General features: G+C 59.8%; 1 protein-coding gene and 1 long non-coding RNA gene across 4 annotated transcripts; one reads left to right on the forward strand and one right to left on the reverse strand.

The window, feature by feature from the left end:
• Positions 1-430: 430 nt before the first annotated feature.
• LOC310895593 (1-phosphatidylinositol 4,5-bisphosphate phosphodiesterase gamma-1-like) lies at positions 431-18,948 on the reverse strand. 3 transcript variants are annotated; one of them, XM_083827057.1, is made up of 32 exons: positions 18,204-18,948; positions 13,344-13,493; positions 13,144-13,237; positions 12,971-13,018; positions 12,104-12,188; positions 11,904-11,984; positions 11,783-11,817; positions 11,080-11,152; positions 10,848-10,949; positions 10,649-10,767; positions 10,466-10,551; positions 10,138-10,258; positions 9,853-10,021; positions 9,465-9,584; positions 9,147-9,254; positions 8,840-9,027; positions 8,402-8,602; positions 8,057-8,176; positions 7,193-7,376; positions 6,786-6,863; positions 5,832-5,935; positions 5,528-5,624; positions 5,233-5,299; positions 4,422-4,585; positions 4,052-4,148; positions 3,702-3,926; positions 3,281-3,429; positions 2,604-2,718; positions 2,241-2,402; positions 2,028-2,116; positions 1,733-1,917; positions 431-1,632 (listed from the first exon to the last, which is right to left on the reverse strand). In XM_083827057.1, exons 1-32 carry the CDS (start codon positions 18,421-18,423, stop codon positions 1,581-1,583), a joined length of 3,888 nt encoding a protein of 1,295 aa, XP_083683183.1. In that variant the 5' UTR covers positions 18,424-18,948; the 3' UTR covers positions 431-1,580. The 3 variants fall into 3 exon arrangements, 1 of the variants encoding a protein (XP_083683183.1); XR_014580786.1 differs by lacking the exons at positions 431-1,632; positions 1,733-1,917; positions 2,028-2,116; positions 2,241-2,402 and adding an exon at positions 4,614-4,638 and having other exon boundaries at positions 4,422-4,526; XR_014580787.1 differs by lacking the exons at positions 431-1,632; positions 1,733-1,917; positions 2,028-2,116; positions 2,241-2,402 and adding an exon at positions 4,614-4,638 and having other exon boundaries at positions 4,422-4,529.
• A 175-nt stretch (positions 18,949-19,123) lies between these two features.
• On the forward strand, positions 19,124-23,325 carry LOC310895600. Its single transcript, XR_014580788.1, has 3 exons — positions 19,124-19,278; positions 20,195-20,414; positions 20,793-23,325. It is a non-coding gene; the product is annotated as an uncharacterized lncRNA (long non-coding RNA).
• The last annotated feature ends 212 nt before the right edge of the window (positions 23,326-23,537 follow it).

The raw sequence follows: 23,537 nt of genomic DNA on the forward strand, positions 1-23,537 counted from the left end.
CCCCGTGTCCTCATGGCCCTATATCCCTGTGTCCCCATAGTCAGGTGTCCCCAGAGTCCTGTGTTCCCATGGCCCTGTGCCACATAGTCCTAAAGCTCTGTGTCCCCATAGCTCTGTACCCTGTGTCCCCATGGCCTGTCCCCTGTGTCCCCACGGCCCCGTACTCCGACAGCCCTTCGTGCCACGTCCCCACGTCCCCATGTCCCCGTAGCCACGGGTCCCGCGTCCCCACAGCCCTGGTGGCCCTACCCTCCGCTCACACATCCCAGGCCAAAAACCCGCACCGGGGGTGTCCCCACCGCTGCTGGGACACGTCACAGGGACACCAAAGGGGCCGAGGTCCTCCCCCTTGGGGACACCACCCCCTCGGGGACATCCCCCACCCCGTGACCCAGCGCTGGGGAACCGGACCACGGCAGCGGGGTATAAATATTGGCTAAATAGATTTATTTTCATACAAAGAATACACAGATCCCCCCCCACCCACATCACGGGGGCACCCCGAACCGGGGGACACCCCGAGATGTCCCCAGCCACTGTCCTGGTGTCACGGGGACCAGAGGTGACATTCTGGGGACATCCCTGCCCTGTGCGTCTTTTTGGGGGCTCCGATGGATTCCCTCGATGGCGTTTTGTTTGGGAAATGCCCCGAACTGTGCGACTTACCTTCAAGGAGCGGCAGGATCTGTCCCCATCCCCAGGTGACCCCGGGGACGTCCCCATCCCCAGGTGACCCCAGGGACGTCCCCATCCCCAGGTGACCCCGGGGACGTCCCCAGCCACCCCAGGGCTGCCTCGGTGCCCGAATTTACCAGGTGCCTGCACTGGGCACCTCCCCGCTCTCCTGCGCTGGGGACATTGTCCGGATATTTTGGGGTCCCCCCCCCCCCGTTCCCTCGTGCCCGTGCCGGGGACATCTCTGGACATTTTGGGGTCCCCTCGTGCCTTAATACTGTGCTGACACAGAGCCCCCCCCCCCTCCCCGCCCCCCCGCCATATGTACAGGCTGGATAAAAGAAGAAAATACAGATATTTATAGTGGGGGGGTGGCGAAACACGCCCCTCTGCCCCCAAACGTCCCCCACGTCCTCATGCCGCCCCCCATCCCCAGGAGGGAGGTGGCAGGACGGGGGTGGCTGGTCCTGCCCCACCCTGGACCAACTGGGGACCGGGAGAGCTCTTCCGTGCCTCAGTTTCCCCATCGGTCGCAGTGCTTATCATTCCCCCCCCCCCCCAAACCCCCGAGGGAGGTGGGACGCGGGATGAAGAGGTGGCCACCCCGCCGGCACCCCCAGGGGACGTGGGGGACACGGGGTGGCACCGAGGCGTCTGAGATTTACACCGGAGCGTCCTCCGACGGGGAAACATCACCGGCAGACCAACGCAAAGCTCCCTTTTCCCTCCCCGGATTTGTCACGCCGCTGTCGCCCCGGCCCTGGGACCTTCGGCACCCGGGGGGCTCTGGGGGCTGGTACGGGGAGGAGGGGGTCCGGATCCGGCCCCAGCAGGAGAGGAGGTGGTGGGAGGCAGCGGGGTGGGGGGGGGTCCACGAGGGGCTGGTGGCCTTGAGCCCGCCTGGCTCAGCTGCGTTTGGTGACCAGCTGCCGGTCCCTCTTCTTCTTCTCCATCAGCCTGGGGGTGGAGCAGGGAGGCGGCGTTTAGGGACCCTCCTGGAAGGCACCTCCTCGAGTAGGGGGGTCCAGGGCAAGCGAGGGCGGGGGGGGGCACTCACTTGCGGTTTCGGACTTCGGTGAGCTCCATCAGCCGCTCCTGGGCCGCCCGCAGCTCGTCGAGGCGCTGCTGGTAGCGGGAGTCGCAGTTGTTGGTGCGCTCGTAGCTGGAGACCTGGCTGGAGAGCTCGCTGGCGCGGTCCCGCAGCTGCTGGATGGACGAGTAGAGGTTCTCCTCGTCTTCCTCCTGCTCCGACACAAGGGGATGAGGCTTTGGGAGCGGGTGGGGGACACCCCAGGACTGCTGCGGGTCGGGAGAACGAGGATCGGGGTCCCCGGGTTGGCCCCAACACCTGCCTTGGCATTGATGATCTCGATGTGGATGAGGAGGGCGGCGAGCTCCAGGTCCTCGGTGTAGCTGTTCTTCAGTGGCACTGACCGGTAGCCTGGACACGACACCACGGCAAGAGCTCAACCTCTGGCAGGGTCCCAGCCCCTCACCGTGGCCGTGGTTGGGCCTCCAAGCGGCTGAGGTTGATGAAGATGATGGTGTGGAAGGAGGGGGCGTACCTGTTTTGAGACCCTTGACGGGGAAGGTGGCTTGTGCCAAGAAGTTGGGGTCGCTGAACATGTCCTCCTCGTACACCACGAAGCGGAGGAAGGCAAACTCGGGGTTGTTGATGTCAAAGACAAACTGCTTGAAGAGCCACACGGGGTTGAAGCCGTTGTCGGCTAGGGGGTGAGGACAGAGCAAGGCTGGACACACGGACAGCACCAGCGCAGCACCATGGCTCCCCCATTAGGGGGAGATGCTTTTCCCCTTTGCTCCTCGTGAAACCCAGCCCCAACGGGACCCTGAAGGGCTTCCCGATGTCCCCACCTGTCCCCGGGACATAAGGGCTGAGTGGGGGCATCGCCCGCATGGACCCTCACCTACGACGTCCGTCTTGTTCTTGCTGTTGTCGTACTCAGAGCCACACACCTCCACCTCCACAAAGGGGCACACGATGCTCCTCCCGTTCTTGGGCAGGTGCCGGGCACCGAGGATCTGCAGGAGGAAGAGGAGGAGGAGGAAGAGAGTGAGGTCTGGCCATGCTGGCCCTGTGGTCAAGGAAGAAATCCTCGGGGTAGCCCTGTGGCTTGGCTGGTTTGGGCTTGCCAAAAGCTTCACGGCCATAATTAACCACACCTTATTAATGACCTTGGGCTGGTTTTAGCCGTATCTGCAAAATGATTTGACAAACTTTTGCTTTGTCCATGCCGTGCCCAAGAGTCAGATGCCTACGAACCAACTCGTCCCAGCTCTAACACCAAAAGGACCCAAAGGTTGGGTAAGGTGCTATTTTATCTCTATCTCACACTATTTTATCCTCTTATCTCACTTTCACTCAGGTTGTGCTCAGCTCTGTGCTGTTGTGGGGTTCTCCCCCTGGAAAGATCACGCCACACGCGAGAAAGACCACTAGACCTAATGGATCATGGGATACTGAGCTCCACGAAGCAAACATGGGTCCGAAACATGTAAAAATTGACCCAAAACCCAGGAAGAACCGTGTCCCCATCTTGATGGTGACCACCTTGGAACGGACTTGCCATCCCTGCCCACTTGCCTGCAGCTGCACTGTGATGGGCTCCACGATCTTCAGGCTGTTCTTGTCAAAGGGGTCGAATGTTTCGTCCCTCATGATGTCGGGTTGCAGGACGTAGCCGCTGCGACCGCCGAGCATGAAGAGCGCCTGGTTCAGCTGCATCGGCTTGTCTGCGGCCGGGGGACAGAGCAGATCTGAGCCACGGGGCTCAGGGACCCCTTAGGGTCCCCGGGCAGAAGGTCCCTGAGCCCTGGCAAGCCCCCTGCTGAAAGCCCCCAACCCTGGGTAGAAGGATTTTGCACAAAACAACCAAGGGATATCCCCATCAAGGTGGAGACAAAGGTTGGAGAGCTCATCCAAACCCCCTCCAGCCATGAGACCGGTGGCTAAGCCACCAGGAATGTGAATTTTGGGGTGTCCTGTGGTGATGAGGATGATTTACCGGGCGTCTGGAAGTTGAGGGCCACCAGCTGGCTGCCGCAGATCCACATGGGCAGCGGGTCGTAGTTGGAGGAGTCCAGGCGTTGCCCTTTGGGGTAGATGCGGCTGAGCTGGCGCCGGTTGTACTGCAGGAACTTCTTGCCCTTGCTGCGGTTGGCGTACTTCTCCGCCTTGGTCTCCGGGAAGGAGGACATGTCCCGGTAGCACGCCTTGTCCGTCCCAATCTCTGAAAGCACCAAGGTGGCCATCAGAGGAGGACGTGGGGTTCTCTGGGAGCCCAGTGACCGCCCGGTTCCCCTCTACCCGGCTCTTCCCCTCCTGATGCCATCAGCCCCTTTCCCCAGCTCTTACTGTCCTCATCAAACGGCACCGGGCGGCAATACACGACCAGCTCGGAGAGCTCCAGGGCAATCTTCTTCCTCCGCTCCATGATCTTCCCCTCTTGCATCTGCACGAGGGAAAACAGGATCTGAAACTCTTTCTCTGCAGGGATACTGGGGACCATCCACCAGGCAACGGGGATGTCCACCACCATCCACTCTACATCCATCATCTGTCCACCACGGGATAGGACATCCCCCACCATCCACTTCTGGGGATGGTCCGTCCGTTGGCGTCCATCCGCCATGGGAAGGGGACATCCACCACCACCCGGTGTCCATCCCCTGGGGACAAGGATGTCCCCCCCGCCCCACACCGGCTGCACCCCAGTGCCCCTCACCCTGGCGTCGGCGTTCTGCGTGGCCTCTCGGATCTTGGCCACCCACTCGCTGAGCTCCTCCTGCGTGTCCGCGGCCACGTCCAGCGACTGGGCTGCGTGGGACATCTGCTGGGAATGGATGGTGAAGACAAATGGTTTGGAGCTCCTCCCGTCTTTGGAGATAACTATAAGGACATCAGAGGGGGGCTTTACTTGAAGACATTCCCAACGGATGGCTCTGTGGAGCAAACGAAACCTCAGCGGTCCTGCTCCTGGGCCCCCGCCAGCCCTCCCCAGCACCCTCTTTGAGGGTCCTCCCCAGAATTGCAAACGGACAAGAAGCACAAGGTGGGCGAGGCAAACCCAAACACCCATTAAATTGTGGTCAGTCCCTGAAAACACGCTGGAAGGGAAAGCAGCAACCCAAAATGGTCTCTTTTGCCCCTTTTTATAAGGAGTGGTTTCAGCTTTTCACTCTGAAATGCATTTTCCTTTGAGCCAGCGGTAAAATATCCCCCCCAAACCATCCAGACCGCTGAATCTCTCTGAATCCTTCCAAAATCAGCCAAATCCCTCTGAAATCAGCTCTAGATTGCCCCCAGCACATCATGCCAAGCACAAGGCCCTTCTTTCTCCCTGCTTGGACATTTTTGCCAGCCGTGCCTCATTCCAGAGCTGCCAGCACCCATCAGCAAGTGGTTCACCACCAGCCACCCCCATGCGTGTGATGAATTTGGAGAGCCTCAGCACATGGTGCTGAGCTCCAGCTTGGGGCATGCACCATCCCAGGACGTTCCCCCAGGCCTGTTGGGGACGTGGTGGGGACACTCACCTACGTGGCAGGATGGCACGTCGATGAAGCCCTTCAGGAAGTTCCCCAGGGGGCTGTTTTCTGATGACTGCAAGAGAGGAAGGAAGAGGGAGAGGTAGGTGGTGGCCGAGCCTCCATCCAGCCCTCCAAATTGGCCAAGTCTGAGCAAAAGTCAAAAAAAAACACAGCATGGCTGGGGCCTGGAGCACCCCACAGCCTCCAAGAGTCTGGGTTGGACGGGTGCTGGAAGCATCTCAGGTGGCTTTGGTCTCAGGTGCATTGGAGAAGGGAGGTGACACAGGGACATCACACTCACAGCCTCATCCTGCTCCTGCGCCTGCGTGCTGACGATCTCCTCCACGTAGTTGGCCGGGAACCACAGCTGCTTCTTGCCCCCGTAGTCCCCCCGCCACCTGCAAGGGGTGAGAGGATCAAGGCAAGCGGACAAATTCTTGGGGGGGCAGGGGTGTTAACGCCACATGCGATGCCGGGGAGCAGTCGGAGAAGGAAGGGAGGGGGACAGAAAAGAAGGCTGTTAAAAGCCACCGCGGGAAGACCCGCAGGAAAACCCACCGCCCCTGCCCACCGTGATGCTGCCCAGGGCACGGGACCACCCTTACCAGCCCCCGTCCTGCTTGTCGACGTTGTGGATGATGGCCTGCTTGCAGAACGACAGCTCGTCCTCCCGCTGCGCTTTGTAGTCGTAAAGAGCCTTCACCGTGCACTAGGCCACCAGGGAGAGGGACACACGTGTCACCACCCAGCCTGGGATGCCCAGCTTGGGGATGCTGACGGGCAACGCTGCCTGCTCAGCCCCCACAAGGACGCACGGGGGCTCTCATGACCCAGGGTTAGCACTCTTGGGTGCCCGACCCCCCCCAAACAATATCCCTCAAAAGCCCATGCCAAAAGTGAGACGTGTTAGAGAGGACAAGAGGTGCCCATGGTTCCATGCAACCACCACGTTCCTCTTCTGGGTTCCCGATGTTTTTTCCTGTTTCACTCGAGGGGTTTACCCCCTGACTTTCCCACACACCCTGGAAGAACCCCCCTTTGGGTTAAGTCTTCCCATGTCTGATCTCAGCCTGAGGGCTGTTTTGCTGCAAAAGGACTTTGAAAGCGCAGCAGTGCTGGCCCATGGGATTGTAGGGTCACAGGGAAGGGACCTCAGGGCTCCTGCAGGGTCAGCTCCGAGACCAGCCTGGTTCTGAAAACCTCCAAGGATGGAGACTGCACCAGCTGGGAAATGACCCTAAAGCTGCTCTTTTTGGGTTCTCCCCAGTGCAAAGGGTCCCATCAGGGCTTCCTTGCTGTTGGGGCAAACTTTTGCTAGGTTCCTGGCTGGGCTTCCAGACCTGACCCATCCCCACTGTGATGCTGCAGCTCAGACTGTCCCCAAGTGATGGGGAGGTGGGAAGGTTCCCACCAGCATTGCTCAAGGGTCAGAGAAACACAACAAAATATCACAGCTTCTCAGGTTCATGGTGGTGGGGGAACCCTCCAGGAGCCCCAGCACCAGAATCACTATGTCCCACCACCCTGCACCTTCTGGGGACACCAGCTCAGCCTCTTACCCTGGCCATCGGCATCTTGTTGGCCTCCACGTAGAAGTGGGGTGTCCGCACCTCGTACAGAGCTCCGTAGTCCAGCTCCTGCAAGGAGAGACATCAAGGCAGGTCACCTGGCCGTGGGGACACTGAGGGAACACTGATGAAGCTGGGCCACCATGTGTGGACCCAATATTCCAAGGACCCAATATCCCTTTAAAACTCATCAAATGGGACTTATGTTTGGCACAGATGTCCAACCACAGCCAGGGGCAATGGCAGTAGATTACAACTTGACTGGTTTGGGTTGGACTTTGGGCAAATCTCCTTTGCTGTCCAGGAGACTGAAAATCTTCCCACCTTGATGGAGATGGGGATGGATTGCATGGCACAGAGCCCCCGTCCCCACTGTCCCCACCACTGGGAGCACTCACGGTGGTGCCCATCTTCTCCAGGGTCTCCTCGTTGATGGGGTAGCGCAGCTTCATCTTACGGTACAGCGGGTGCTTCTCGTAGTAGCTGACGAGGTCCACGAGGCTCTCGAACTCAGCCGAGCTGCCCAGCATGAAGAGCCGGCCCTCCTGCTGGATGCGGCAGTGCTTGATCTTCCCCTCCGCCCTGGGGCCAAGAGAGCCGGGGGGGGGAAGCCGTGAGGGGTGGCCAGACCCCAGCTCAAAAAAGGGGGGACGGGCAGGAGGTAAATCGGTGTGGGGTGCTGCTGGTGTGACAGCCCTGAGGACGTGGCTTCAGCGTTACCGCAGCCAGCGTGTCCCTCCCATGAGAGCAGCACGCAGACATAGCATCCCCCACAGAAGCACGGAGTGATGGAGGTTGGAGGCACCTCAGGGCCATCAGGTCAACCCCCACCACAGCAGGGTGCCCAGCCCTGAGGCCTGGTGGGTTTGGGGAGCCCCCAAAGAGGAGCCCCCAGCCCCTGGTCCCGGTGCCAGGGCTCCGGCACCCGCCCGGCCCAGCAGTGCTGCCTGGGGGCCAGGGGGAGCCTCCCGGGCTCCAGGCTGGGCCCGCGGCCTCCGCTGCTGGCCCCGGGCCCCCCTGAGCAGAGCCCGGCCCCGGCCTCTCGCACCTCCCTGCAGGGCCGCAGGGACGTGGGGGAGCTCCCCCGGAGCCTCCTCCTCTCCAGGCCGAGCAGCCCCAGCTCTCGCAGCCTCTCCTCACGGCAGGGGGGGCTCCAGGCCCTGACACCCCTTGGGGCCTTGTGCTGGGCTCTCCCCAGTGTGCCCAGGTCCCTCCAGGACTGGGGGCCCAGTGCTCCCCAGTGCCAGGGAGGCCGCACTCACCGGAAAGAGATGGCGTAGGAGTTGGGCTCGCTGCGCTTGCGCACCAGGAAGGCTCCGTCCCGCGGGACTCGCATCAGCATGTGCTCAGCCTGCAGGCGCGTCAGGCTGGCGTGGTACCACCTGGGCAGGCACAAGAAGGAGGCAGAGGGCTGGCAATGGCATCCCCGCGTCCCAGGGAGCGTCCCAAATGTGACACCAGCTGTATCAGGGTCAGCACAGGGAGGGATGAAGATGGTGGACCCAAGGCAGGACAAGAGATGGAAAGAGATGGTGGACCCAAGGGTGGGACAAGTGGTGGGAGAGGATGGTGGACCCAAGGGACCAGGGGCCAGGTTTCACACTCACTCTTTGCTCTCGTGGGCGTTGGGCTGGGGCACAGGGTCAGTGAGGCGCATCTCGAACTCGTTGCAGCGGAGCGGCACCTCGCGGTAGTGGCAGATGAGGCTGTAGAGGCTGTCAAAGACCAGGTTGTCCGTCAGGTAGAACTTGGTGGCACCAGCCTCCTGCCGCGAGTGGATCCGGCAGTGCTGCACGCGGTTTGACCTCCTGCCATGGGGGGACAAGATGGGAGCGAGTCAGTTCACATCCATGACCATGCCACGTTGCGTTTGGGGCTAATCTGGGTCAGGGCACCACACAATGCTCAAAAAGGTGGCTTTTCCCTCAAAACTTTATTCCTGCCTCCAAACTGGGGCCTGCCGGAGGCAGCCACCAGATGCCTGGTGGCTTGGGGAAGGTGTGATCCTGCCTTCCACCCCATGGGGACCAGACCAGGCCTCCTACCAGAAGGAGAGGGTGTAGTCGCCCACGAAGGTCTCGCTTTCGCGCACCAGGAAGGTGCCGTCCTTGCCGCCCGTCTCGGTGCAGTACTCGTGCAGCAGCTTCTCGGCGATCTGCCGCCCGTCGCGGCCACCCCCCAGCTTCCCGTGGAACCACTTCTCTGTGAAGTGCAGCTCGTTGTTGTTGAACTCCTGCAAGTCCACGCAGAGACCAGAGACACCCCAAGGTCAGTGTCCTCCTGGACAGCCGCCATCGACAAGGGTATTGCCACCTTCTCCCCATTGTTGTGGAAATCCTGCCCCCCACGCACCTCCTTCTGCTCCACCTCCTCCTCGTCCTCATTGAACTGGTAGCGGGACGTTTCCTCTGAGTAGTAGATCTTGTTGCTCGTCAGGACAAAATAATGCGGGCTCCAGGTCTGGGAGGGAGGAAGAGCATCACCAAGGCAGGAAGGATGGTGGCATGGAGGCATGGGGCATTGAGACCCCCGTTTCTGCCTTGCATCCCTCTGCGTGGCATTGCACCAGTACCCCACGCCCACCCCAAAGCCTGGTGCTCTCCCCTGCTAGGGCATCCCCATCTGACAGGTCCTGCTCTGCCCCCAGCCATCAACGGCAGAGACACTTACGTGGTCGATGGGGTCTTCGAGGTAGAGGATGCCGTTCTTGATGGAGTTGCTGATGTCGTTCTCTGAGTAACTGGCAGTGGAGACCTCCTCATACAGGTTCCCTTCGACCAGTTTTTTGTGCTGGGGACAGGCCAGGAATGGGAACTCAGCAGGGGGCACGGTGTCCGCGTCATGCTGAGATCCCAGCCCTAAGTATCCACAGGTCCACCGTCACCACCACCTCCCATTCCCTGCAGATCTCCCCTTGCACAGAACCCTCACATCCCACTGCCTGTGCATGGAGAGAGATTGCTTCTAAGACCCAAGATCTGGGGCTGTCCCTCCCAGCCCAATGCAGTCCTTGTCCCTCCTGCAAAGAAGGGCTTTGGGGTGGTGCCTGGCTCCACACCTTGATTAGGATCTTCTTCTTGAGCTGGGTGGGCGAGGGCAGCTCATCAGCATTGATGTCAACTGGCTTGGTGAGCAGCATGTCCCCAAAGACCTTCTTGAAGTGCGAAGCCATGTTCCTCTGCTGGACGATGCTGCAGTGGTCTTCAATGGAGAGGATGATGGGGAACCTGGAGGAAGCAGGTGGGAAAGGTGGCTTGGGATGAAGATGAAGGAGAGGGGGAATTTGAGCAGCGGTTTCCTGCCCAGCCCAAAATTGGTCTGTTTTGGGGGAGCCAGGGCTTACTCGGATGTGACAAATGCGTGCTCCTTGATGGTGTGCAGCACATCCAGGAACTTGATCTTGGAGGTGAGCGTGTGGCCGTGGTAGATGATGGGGAGATCATCCGGGCCATCCCAGCAGTCCACTGAAGGGGGAGACACCTTGGTTAATGCATACTGGCCACCAGCTGTGCACCAGAACGGTGTTTTTGGGACCCCAAAAGACATTGGAAGGCTCCCCTCTCCCTTTTGCCATGGGATGGGTGCGGGGGATGGTCCATCTGATGCAACGTGGGGTGCTGGGGGGGCTCTGCATCACTGCAGGGTGCTGGGGGTGTGCGGGTGGGACTCACACTCGATGCAGCGGCAGCCCATGCGCAGGCAGCGGGCGTACGCCTCCAGGGAGGACTCGCTGGAGAACTGGTCCCCTGTCAGGTACCTGTGGAGGAGCGAGAGGGATGCTCAGCGGCTGGGGCTGCCCTGGCCAGGAGGGGATGCTCGTGGGGGTCCCCGAGGTGAGCCCACCCCATCCTTACGTGTTGTGGGAGGAGGAGATCCAGTACTGGGACAGAGGGTGGTTCATCTCCTCGGGCACCACGCGCTCGTACTTGGGGTCCATCACCATGTTCTCCTTGGAGAAGAGGTAGGTGAGGAACTGGGGGTGGAAGCAGAGAGGTGAGGGCTCGCTGGGGATGAGGAGGTCTTCCCGGGCAGGTGCCGCACGGGGCCACCCACCTCATCCAGCTGGAAGGAGGGGTCTGCTGCATCGCTGGAGCCATCCTTGAGGTAGGAGCACATGTAGTCCCGCACCATGCCCACGTCGCTGGCCCAGGGCTCCTGGGGTGCAAACACGGCTGCCGTTACGGGGGGAGCCACGGCGGTGCAGCAGCTGGGCTGGGGCATCCCATGGGAATCCTCGAGACTGGGACCGAGAGGGGTCCCCGAGGGGTCTCAGAGGGCAACCAACCTTCTGGTCGTGCAGCAGGAACTTCTGGAAGTCGTAGAGGGAGACCTGGCAGAGCTCGGGGCGGTCCACGTTCCTGGGGCACAGAGGGGCCGTCAGGGGAACTGGGTGCAGGAGCTGGGGCAGACCCCACCGCTTCCCACCCACGGCTCAGCCCCTGATGTCCCCATCTCCTGCCCTGCTCCTGCCCACAGCAGAAGCTGGGAAAGGGGCTCGGGAAAGAGTAGCCCAGGGGCAGCCCGAGCTGCTGGGGGCTGGCGGTGCAAACACTCCCAGTGGCACCCCATGACCTGGGAGAGGTGGGCTCGAGGATGCCCAAGGATGTGGGGAAGCAGGCGGCAAATTATGCCACTGCATCCCCTGGCACTGCAGCCTGTGCCAGTGCCTCACCGCCCTCAGAGCGAAGAATTTGAGGTGAGCATCCCTGTTCTCGTTTCTGCGCCCATCTCCCTTTGCATTCCCACTCACATTCCTGCTCACGTTTCCGCTCCCGTCCTTTCTCCCACCCCTTCTCCCATCCCCTGCCCCTCGGACCACGCTTGCCTTCCCCACTCCCCGCACCCCACGCCTGCACGGAGGGCACTGGGCGATGCTCCAGGGACGCATGCATCCACCAGGACCTCCTCTCTCCCTGGGCTTGCCCACTTGACATCTCCCACGCTCGGTGGTGGGGCTGGATGGGAGCTGTGGGGCTCATGGTACTCACCGCAGGGGGAAGGAGAGCTCCAGCTGCTCGATGACCTGCAAGGCAAAGGGGAACGGGGCTGAGACTGCCGGGGACGCACTGCGAGGTATGGATGCTCGGGAGGATGGATCGCGGCTCTTACCGACTTCTGCGCGTCGAACATCAGGTTTTTGTAGAACTGGATGAAGTGGGAGAAAGTCATCTCGTTCCTGGCTTCCACCTCCTGTGGGGCAGGGTGTGAGGGAGTGGGGCTGGCGTAGGGACATCCAGCGACAGCGGGGCCGGCTCCAGCCCTGCTGCGGGGACTCGAAGCCCCGCTCCCCACAAAGCTGGGGGCCTTACCACGAGCTTGTCCCGCAGGAACCTCATGTTGGGCACGCGGTAGTTCACCTGGGGCAGCATGGCCTTCAGGTCCTTCACCGTGATGCTGCGGGAGGGTGAGCTGGTGTCAGGGCACCGACCGGAGCCACTGGGACCACAGGGGACTCCCACAGAGGACGGAGCCCCCAGGCCTACCCCAAATCTCATCACCAGCCCTGGCTCTGGCCTGGGGTTCCCGCTCTGCCAGGCTATGGATCCCTGCAAGGGCACAGAGCTCTCTAATTTTTTGGAGGAAACATTTTTGCCCTTTTTCTTTATAATTTAGAGGGGTCTGGTGTGAGCGTGAGAGTCCTGAGCAAAGGGTCGGGGACAGGGACTCTGCTGCTGGGCATCTGTCACATCTGGATACCATAATTATCCCTATCCCCATCTTCATAATTAAGTCCACATTCCCTTGCTTTGTGGTTTTTGTTTGTTTATTCGTTTTTTACTATATCAATATGATGTTTATGGGGTGCGTTAATGGCCCATCCCTTCCTGGTGCTGCAGCAGGCGTGGGGACATTTTCCCTGCGGTCCCCACAGCAGCGAGTAAGGGACCTGCACTCCAGACTCTGTTTTCAGGTGCCTTTGAGCACCCCAAATAAACCAACTCTGCCTCGCCCCACATCCCCTGCTCCCAGCCTCCAGATTTGGGGCACAGCTGGGAGGATACGGCCCCGTCCAAGGCCAGCAAAGCCTTTTGGTTTGCAGCGTGAGGCCAGGGCGTTGCGGCATTTTGGCATTTCCCAAACTTTCGCCCTTTGGTAAAACATCCCTGGGAGAAGGATGGAGGCATTTTGGCTGTTGCATGCCGAGACCATCGTCCGCTTCCCCGCGTGGTACTCACCTGCCTTCCCGCGACCGGTCCATCCCATCAAACTGTTTCCTCAGCCACCTGGGCGGAAGGGAAGGACAGACGGACAGCGCTCAGCCTGGGGGACCAAACCCAGGGGGGGGCGTTCCATCCTTCCAGACCCCCAGCTGGGGACGCAAGAAACGGGACCGACCGTCCCTCCTCACCTCTCGATCTGCAGCGGGGTCTGGGCTTTCTGGGTGTCCGCCACCAGCCAGTTGAGGCCCGTTATCCACAGGTTGATGTCCTCCTCGCAGAAAGCTGGAGGAGGAAGAGGAGGGTGGTGAAGTCGGGATGGGGAAGACGGGACGCTGGGCTGGAACTCAGCACCCCCAGGATGGCCACAGGGTGAGCGGGGACCACGCACCGGCCACGCTAAGCGTCCGCAGCCTGAAGTCCATCCCGTAGAGGATGATGAAGCACATGGTGAAGTCGAGCTTACGGGCATCCTCGGGGTAGCGCTCAAAGTCCCGTGAGTTCTTCCCCAGGCGGATCTCCTTGATCTCCCGAATGTCAACTGTGGGGACAGAGGGACACGGGACTGTCCCCTTGCCGCCCTGCCACCACGGAGCCACGCGTGGGGCTCGGGGAGGCTGTGGGAGGTGGGACTGCGTGGAGACCACGTCTCCTCTGGGGAACCTTGTCCTCAGGACGGGACATCCCCGTGGTACTGCCCCACGGTGCTGGGATGGCGCTGTGGGTGCTGTGGCCGCGTGTCCCCCAGCAGAGACGTCCCCACAGCCCTGCAGTGACGTGTCCGCTAGGAGGTGGGTGCCACGTGTCCTTCAGGGAGACGCGTCCCCAGAACGGGACATCCCGGTGGCACTGCCTGCTGCTGCTGGGTCCATGTGTCCTCCAGGGACCTGTGTCCCCAGGATGGGGTGTCCCTATAAGCGTCTGACAGCACCATGGGTACCGTGGCCACATGTCCCCAGGAAGGGGTGTCCCCGCGGTGCCACCCACCACCAGTTTCCCAGCTCTGCGGGTGCCACGTGTCCTCCGATCTCGGCCTTTCCCGTCCCGGCCCTACGGTCCCTCCAGCCACCTTCCCCTCTCGGAGACAAAGCCAGCCCTGGGACGGGCTGAGCTCGTCTTTTAATAGAAGACGTCTGCCCAAAGGTGGCAATTTGCAGCCCGGACCGCAGGGCGTTTCTTTCCTGCCGCGCTGCTCTCTCATTATCTCGCTATATAAAGCCCGGCCGGCGGCAGGAGGGCTGGGTTTCCGGACCGTGGTCTTCCTCACCACCACGCCGCCAAGGGGGGATTTCCATCCCCCGGTTGCGCACAGCGGACACGTCCGGTGGTGGGAGCAGGATAATAATATTCGGGTATCGATTCCGACACTCGAACCCATCCCTCTTCCCACGGGCATTGCTCCCGAGCAGCGTGAGGCTGAGCCTTGGCTCCGGAAAGGGCTTTGTGTGGCTGAGGGTGGCCGGACACCACACAGGGTCATTGTCCTGCAGGAAATGGGTCATTTCCCGGAGAATTTCCAGCCCGGCTCCGGCTGCTTCCTACGGTGGCGGTGGGGATGGGTGCAGGGTGCCGGAGCGGAGGGGAAAAAGCTGGACGACGTGTGGAAGGATAAGGGACGGGGGGAGAAATCGGGCTGATTCAGTGAAAGCCGCGGGAAAAGAGGTGCGGGATAGTTTTTCTTGGTGGAAAAGGCTCCGGAAAACACTGGCGGCTTTATCCAGCCTTCCCTCGGAGGAATGCGAGCCAACTTTGGCGGGCCAGGGCAGGCTGCGAGCACTCAGCGGCAAAGCGATGCTCGGGGGGTCTGCACCCACGCGTGTGATTTTGGGAAATGAAAGCTGGCTGCCATCCTCAGCGCGCAGACCCGTGGCTCACGGCTAAAAACAAACTTACGGTGGTGTCCTGAGCTCAACTGGGTGGGTATTCGGGGCCAGACACCCTTTTGTAGGATAGGAACGGGGTGTATGCCCCCGGACATGCCCGTGGCAGGGCACGGCAGCGGGGTGAGATGCTGGGGGCTCTGCCGATGGGTGCTAACACAGCCAGGACCCGGTCTTGGCCCCCAGCCTCCCGGCGAGGGAGCAGCGTGCAGCACAATGCAACGCGCTGGCGGCTTCCTGGAAACCACATCTGCAGCGGATTTGCAGCGATCATGGCAGAAGTATGTCTCCAAACTCCTCCCTGCATTGTCTCCGGGGTCCCGGTGATTAAAACACGCTGGAAGCCAGTTCCAGCTGCGAAAATCCCTTTTCTCTTCCCATGCAAAGCGAGCAGCACGTTACAAAGGCTTTACACGTAGGGGCGGCGTGGCTCCGAGGTGGTGTAGGCCCAGGGTCTGCCCAGCAGCTTTTAGCCACGATAAGAGCCTGGGATTTTCCCGAACGCAGGAGAGGAAAGCAAACCAAGGTGGCTGGAGGGAATCCGGAGGGCTGGGGAATGCCACTGGCCTGGGAAGTGCCACGGGGTGGTCGAGTTGTGTCCCCTCGGGGGTCGCCTTGGCCCTTCCTTTGGGAGCCCCTGTACGAAGGACCGGGCGGTCACATCCCCGAGGGCTGCCTGTGATGTTGAGAAGCTGATTTAAAACCTGAAATAAAAGATTTTTTTTTCCCCAGGCCAGAGGCGTGAAACCACGCCTGGGTTTTCTCCTCCCGAAACCATCCTATTTCTAATTGTCGGGTGTTGGCAAGGACGAAGGTGTGAGTCCCAGTTAGCCACCACCACTGCAAAGCAAGCTGCGAACCACCCCTCCAAAATGTTTTTTGGGGTCGCCAGGGACTGGAAACAATCTGGGAAGTGACAAGTTTTGGAGGCAATGCCAGACGCCACGCTCTCCTGTAGCTCTTAACCTTGAAGCTGTAGAGCATCTCCTTGCTGCTCTAGGGGACCCCGTCCGCGTGGCCACGCGTCCAACAGCAGCTTAATGAAGCGTGTAATTAGCCTGCAGGGCGCGGGGCATCTCCAGCAGAACCAGGATCCCCACCCTGCCTCGTAACAGAGACATCAGCTTTGTAGGATGTCTCGCTAATCCCTTCTCAAGCCGGGTGAGAAGAGAGGATTTGAAATGGCCCGGGCAGGCGTGAGGTCGGGCATGGGCTGGGAGCGAAGCTGAAGGTCCCAGAGCCTCCGAAAAATCCCAAATGGGGCTGGAGCGGGTTGGTAAAGGTGCTCCAGCCCCACGCCAGGACTGGGATTGCTCCCAGCCCCGGCTGGAGAAGCAGGTGGTGGGGTTAGATGGAAGAATTATAACATTTCTAGGACTTTTCCTTTTTTTTTCCCCCCTCTTGGATGACCCCAGAGGATGCTCACGTGCTCCCTGAGGGGGGGTTTTGGGTTGTTGTGTGGGAGATGCCAGGCAATGATGGGGAAACTGAGGCAGGAGATCAGTGTCAAGGGGAAAGCAGCGCCGAGTTCCTGACCTGGCTGTGTGCGGTGCTCCCGAATGAAAACAAGGAGCCGGAAACGCGCTATTTCCGCCAGCAGGGAACGAGCTCTTCCCTGCAAAGGCCATGGGGGAACAAACCTGCGGGGGACATCAGCCGGCCACGGGGGACCAGCCGGTCCCCTCCCAACGTCCCTTTGTGCGTGGTGACACCCCGCCAGCTGGCGCTCGGCCCCCAAATCCCCTCTCCCCAAAGGGAGAGCCCAGGCCTTCCTCCCCTCGCCTTGCCCCTCTCCTCCTCCGTGCGTGGAGCTCAGCGGGGGAAATTTGCTTCCCCAAGGGCTCCCGAGCAGGTCGGGACAAGCTCACGCCACGCTCCCGCTGCTCTCTCTGCGTCCCAGGGGGACGAGACGCTGCTGTCCGCCCGTGAGGGTAGGGCTCAGGGTCACCCCAATCCCGTATTCAGCCGAATTTCAGGAGTTCAAGTCTCAAAGTTAGAATTTACCAAGTAACGAGCAAAAAGGCACGGCTGGGTGTAATGCAGAGCCCCTCTAGGTGCCTGGTGGCTGTAGGACACAGCCTACGAGACACCAGAGAATCCACGGGGCGATTTTACGGGTCCCTGCTGCTTCCAGTCCCCACCAGCCTGGACACCATCCAAATTTCGCATTTCAGCCCCGTCTACGCTGCATGGGGCCACCGCCATGACCACCCCACCCAGCTGCCTTCCCCAGGAGCCCGAGCACGCGGTGGGCAGCGAGGTCTGGTGCCATTTTGGGGGTCAAAAACACCCCCAGCAGGAAAGGCAGCAGATGGTCCCTTTACCCCCTTTTGTAAGCAAAGGTATAAAACCCCAGGACTGACACGGCTGCTGCCGTTCAAGCCCCATGGCATTTTAGGGGCCAGGGGAGCTGGAATGGAGGAGGCGAGCGCATTTGCACCTCTGGGCATCCCACCATGGCCAGGCATCCCACTGTGGTAGAACATCGCATCGTGGTAGAACATCCCACCGTGGTAGGATATTCCACCATGGTAGGACATCCCAGTATGTCCAGGCGCCCCAAAGCCTGGTATCCCACCACATCTGGGCATCTCACCAGGGTAGAACATCCCACCATGGCCACGCACCCCACCGCAGCAGATCACCCCACCATGGTAGGACATCCCACCATGGCAGGACATCCCAGTATGTCCAGGTGCCCCAAAGCCAGGCATCCCACCACATCTGGGCATCCCAGCGGGGTAGATCATCCCACCGTGGTAGAACATCCCATCCTGGTAGAACACCCCACCATGGTAGGACATCACAGTATGGTCAGGCGCCCCAAAGCCAGGCATCCCACCACATTTGGGCATCCCAACGGGGTAGAACATCCCACTGTGGTAGAACATCCCATCCTGGTAGAACACCCCACCATGGTAGGACATCCCAGTATGGCCAGGTGCCCCAAAGCCTGGTATCCCACCACATCTGAGCATCTCACCAGGGTAGAACATCCCACCATGGCCACGCACCCCACCGCAGCAGATCACCCCACCGTGGTAGGACATCCCACCATGGTGGAATATCCCAGTATGGCCAGGTGCCCCAAAGCCAGGCATCCCACCACATCTGGGCATCCCAACGGGGTAGATCATCCCACCGTGGTAGAACATCCCATCCTGGTAGAACACCCCACCATGGTAGGACATCCCAGTATGGCCAGGTGCCCCAAAGCCAAGCATCCCACCACATTTGGGCATCTCACCGGGGTAGAACATCCCACCATGGCCACGCACCCCACCGCAGCAGATCACCCCACCACGGCAGGACATCCCACGGCGACCACGCACCCCGCCAGCACGTCCCCAGCCGCTGCCACCAATACTCACTGTCCCCTTCCACCTTCTCAGGCGTCCGGCTCCAGATGATCTGCCGGGTCTCCAGCTTCACCTGGAAGGTTCTTCGCTCCGGCCTCTGCGACTTCTTCTGGTAGAACAAGGTGAGGACGGTGCCCATCTCCAGGCAGCGGAGGATCCTGCCCATGTCCCCCGCCTCCATCCTGCCGTCCTCCAGAAAGCCATTGACGCTGTTGAGCCTGGACACGGACATCTTCACTGCGTGGCCATCGCCCGCCGGAGCCGCAGAGCCGGGGTTGTCTCATGCATGAAGGGACGAGCCCGCCGGGAGGGAAAAAACGAAGCCTCCCCGGGGATTTGCTCCGAGCACGGGTTTCCTCTGCTGCTGACTTCCCCGGTGTTGGGGAAGGAGGGTTGGGCTGGAGGCGCCGCGACCTTCTCGCCGAGCGGCCCCGGCTCCGGCGTTGGCATCCAGCGGTGGCGGGGACAAGACGGGTGACGGCTTCAGAGCCGGAGGGCTACAAACCATCCGGCCAGCGCAAGGCCTCGGGGACGGGGGCACCTTGGCGGGCAAAAAGAGGGAGAGGGCGGAAAAAAATGCCACGGGAGCGAGCGCCCCGAAAAAAGCAAAGTCACCCCAAAAGCACCCGAGCGGAGCCAGAGGATCCCCGGCCTCCGTGCAAAGCGGGGAGAAGGGTGCGGAGGGGAGGCGAGGGGCTCGGGGTGCCCAGCCCAGGGTGTGGGGTCGGCGGGGACCCCCGGGGAGGGATGCGGGTGGTGGGTTTTTGGGGTGGGGTGAGGGGAGGGGGGTGGGGGGTTTGCTCTCGCCGGTCGCCCGCTGCCCCTCTCCGCTCCTTAATTTCGGGCTGATGAAATGGACGCCCAGAGGAAACTGCAATCACACATGGCCGGAAAGAGATCAGAAAGGAATTTAAAAAAAAAAAAAAAAAAATGCAGGATCTTGGAGAAAGGAAAATCGCAGCGACGGAAGAGGCGGCTGAGGGTGACATCTAGAGGAAGCCGAGCCGGGGACGGGCTCCCGGGGGGGGTCCCCAGGCCCCACAGACAGCTGGGGGGCACCCAAGGGATGGGGCACCCTGGGGACGGGGTGGGTGCTGGCTTCCCCCAAGGGGGACGTCGCAACGGGGTCAGGGGCTGCAGAGGGTGGGGGGCTCCGTGAGCGGGGGGGGGGGTTGGATTTTTTGGCACAGCACGGGCGCGTTGATGCAGGTGGTCCCCGTGCTCCCGCTTGCGGGAATTACTGCCCTGGGAAGGGTGAAATGGCAAAAAAAAAAAAAATATCAGGGCTGGGGGGGATCTGGGTGGAAAATGGGTGAAAAAAAAAAAAAAAGGAGTAAACGTAGAGAAAAACGACTGCGTTGGATTTAGGTCTGGGCTGCCTGCTGCGCTGGACCGAAGCCCACGAGCAAGCAGGAGTCACTGCTGCTATGAGTTTTGTCCTGCCTGGAATCGGGTGGGGGTGGTGGAGGGGACAAAAATGGGGACGGAGAGCAGGGGGGAGGTGGGACGGGGGGACAGGGCTCAGCCTCACAGCCCCTCTTTCACCCCCGTGCCCGGCGCTGGGTGGGCAAAGAGCCGGTAGTGCGATGGGGCCACACCCCTGCTCATTTTGGGGGGAATACGGGGGATTTTGGGGTGAAGCAGCCTATTAAAGAGGGAAACAGGCGATTTGTGGGGGGGACACGGGACCTGCTGTGAACATGGACCTGTTTCGAGCCTCATTGAAGTCCCCCCAAAAACCTGGATGGTCCTTAAATACAGGACTCGTTCGGCGCCATTCATATTTCAGACTGAACGATATAAAATCCTTATCCCCATCCCGGAGGTTGCCCAGAGCCTCCTGGTTTGCGGCTTCGCTCCCTGCTGCCAGGAGCCGTTCGTTTCTCTCCTCCACCTGGAAAAATTCTTTCCTTCATTTTAGCTCTCACCTTGCTTGAAAACTCACCTGTTTTCTCCCTTTCCCCAGCCACGTTTGATTTTTTTTAAATTTTTTTTTGGCCCAGAGGAGCCCAGCGCCGTGCGGTGAAGGCCACCGATGGCCCCTACGGTGGTGGCAGCAGAGGCACGTATGCACCCAGTGGAAACCAGTATGGCTTGAAGAGCTCCCCAGTACCATGGCATGGGGTGCGCTGGCGTGTCTTGATGCTCACATGCAAATACTGAACGGAGAGCTGCAAATTAGAGCCGTCTGCACCTTCACCCCTCCAAAATTATAACGATGAGGTTGGTACCGCAGATCTGTGCTCGCGCAGAACGACCTCTCCATCTTGCGAGGGTGCTGTCACCGATCCACGGAGATTTTGGCAGGACTTTAGCAGGGACTGGGTGCACCGGGAGCAGCTTTGTGCATCGCCGTGGTGCAGTGGTGATGGGGACAGGCAGAAATCTCCACCTTTGCTCTGGCCGCCTACATGTCCCCTTCCCTAAGGAATTAGGGGACCTCTGGGGTGAAAACGAGATCCTAAAGTTGTTTGTTTTTTTTTACCTTTATCCATGAATCAACTTCTGTTTTTCCCCCTTCTCTGGAGCAGAATAAGCTTTTGTTTAAAGCAGCGAGCTGCAGAGATGCTGGCTTCCAGTGTTTATGTTTTTCATTTCCAGGCAAATCCCATTTCGGAGCCCCCCTGAACGTGGGTCTGGGAACTGAACATCCCGACCGCAGCAAGCCGCGGTGAGCTGAGGATCAGAATAGAAGATTGTTTTTACACAGGGGACTTTGCAGCATGGGTTTGGCTTCTGATGTCCATCCAAAGCACGCAGGCGGAGAAGGAATGCTCTGTTTTCAGTCTGCAATGGAGTCACTGTTTTAATTTTAGCTTCTCTGGAGCAAAGCTGTAACCAAGCCGTTACCAAAGCAAAGCACCCTACGGAGGCTGGAAGAGGCAGAGGGACCGGAGCCTCCCCGTCCTCCCATGCGTGGGTACCAGGCCTCCGGGGAGGGAGGGGTCCCCAAAACGGTGAAGCCCAGCACCCAAAATCTGTGCGTCCTTCTTAAAAACCCCAGCACGCCTCATCCCCGCAGCTCAGACGGGGGAACGGTGCAGAGCTGCCGGTGCCAACGCCGGGACGGCAGAGCCACGCTCCCAGGAGGAGCCACAAACGCACCAAAGGGTCTTGCAAGGGCAAACCTCCACCTCCAAGAGGTGCCGACAACCCCCCACCAAAGCGCAGAGGACCTCCAGCGGGTGCAATTTATGCGTGTGGTGGAAAAAAAAGAATGATTCCGGGAGCAAATTCTCCTTCCAGCCAGTTTAGTTTCTTCTGCAGCTTTCCGGGTTGGATAATTACTGCTAGTTGTGAGCGTCAGCCACAACTCACCAATGTCCCTTCCTGGAGGTAAAGCTGCCTGCAGAGTTCCCAAGCCCCTGCGGGGAGATCAGACAGGTCAAAAGAAACCCCAAAACATCCTGAAATGCCATCAATTCATTTCCAAGCATCCCTTCCCCTCTGCTGGGGCTTGCGAAAATGAGCTGCTGCCGCTTTCCCTTCGGTGGTTGCTGTAAGGCCCGGCAAATGCAGTCAGTAAGGCACGACCAGGAATTTATAGGGAATGGCCCCGGCCCAAGAAATGGTGGTGGTTGTGCGGACGGTGAGGGTGGAGAGGCTCCGAGGTGGCTGCAGGGGGGACACGGGGGACAAGGGGACGTCCCACGGCCTTGCAGGGCAGGAGAGCCGGTGGCAGCAGCTGGGGATGTTCAGTCCCTGCCATCCCCACGCAAGCTCAAAGCACGCTTCAGCAGGTGAAAGTGGAGAGAAAACGTTAAATATCCTGGAAAATAATCCTGGGAACAGCAGAGAAGAAGTGAACAGATTGTTCACCTGATTTCTGCCCTTCCCCAGGTCGTGTATTTAGGTCTGCGTGCAGCTCACATGCCAGCAGCGAGACTGCAGGCGAGACAGAAGGCAAAAAAAGAGACATCGCAGCAGAAAACTATTGCCCACTGGATAAACGAAGGTGGCTTTTCCTTTAGGGCTGCACGGCAGTCTTTTTTTCCTGTTACTGACATTTTCCTCTCTGGTTTCCATCTAACCCAGGAGACATGTCCTTCCCCAGAGCCCGTGCTCCTGAGCCTTGCTGTTATCAGCAAAAATAAGATTCTGGAGTTCACTTGCCCTTGGGAGGCAGTTTTTTTTTTTTTCTTTTCTTTTTTTCAAGAGTTAAGATAGAAAAAGGTTTTTGGAGAAGAAGGAGCTTTCTTCAGCGATAAATAGCTGCTGAGCTCCTGCACAGCCGGGTTGGGGGCTGCAGGATGCAGGGCGCAGCCCCCGGGAGCCTGAGCTCGGCCCTCTGCTCTCCTGCACACCCGGGCTCTGGTTCTCGTGATGATCAGCGGTGACTATTCGGTTTCAAGCCTAGATTTGATAGCCCCACACAATCCTCTTGCTCGAATAGCTCTTCCTTTTCCCTTGATACTTGCCTTCTTCCTTGGACACAGCTGGGAGAGCGGCCACGTCTTTGCTTGGAGTGCGAGGCTAAGAAAACTCGGCTGTTTTGGGCATTTCTAGCAAGAGGCCCTCCATTCCCAACCTCATTCCTTACACTTCTTCCACTCTGAACATATTTCTCTAATACAGCCTGATATACAACATTGCAAGCTGGTTTTCACCACTGTCTTGTACAACGGTGCTACTGGAACCATGCATGGACTGTCCTTCAGTCCTCTCCGTGGTTGATTCTTCTCCCCTTCTTTTTTTTTTTTGCCTTTTCATTGCTTAAGTCTAGCCAGCAAGCTGCTGCTGCTGCTGCTGCTGCTAAAATTATCTCCCCTGCCTGCTGCTTGGCCCGTGTCACACCTCCTCCTGGAGCTCTGCACCAGCTCCTGGTCTCCTTCCACGGCAAATGCAGATGCTCCATCTTCCTCCCGAGAGCCCGCACAGCTCCCACCAGCCACCTGAGCAACTCGCTTCAGAGGAGCAGGTACCTGGACAGCCAAGAGAAAGCCGATGTGGGAGGCAGAGATTTCTCGGCAGCTGGAGTGCGGATTTGAGCCTTCTTTTGAATTTAGAGGCTTTCAGCTTGCGACGGGCCACCCCAAGATGTCCTGAAACGGTGTGGTTTTGTGCTTGGGTTAGAGCAATGCAGGTCCACGTCCGTGCTGCTGCCTAGAAAGGAGCTTTCCCTTACACTCCTGGGGGTACATGGTGAATCGCATCGGAGGCCAGGCCAAGCTGAAAACTAAACCAGAAAGAAAAAGGAAAGGGAAGGGAGAAGCAGGAGAAGGAGCAGGAAGGAGAGAAGCAGGAGAAGGAGAAGGAGAAGGAGAAGGAGAAGGAGGAGGAGGAGGAGGAGGAGGAGGAGGAGGAGGAGGAGGAGGAGGAGGAGGAGGAGGAGGAGGAGGAGGAGGA

This window comes from Anser anser (assembly GCF_964211835.1).
Source record: "Anser anser genome assembly, chromosome: 2".
Lineage (NCBI taxonomy): Eukaryota > Metazoa > Chordata > Aves > Anseriformes > Anatidae > Anser > Anser anser.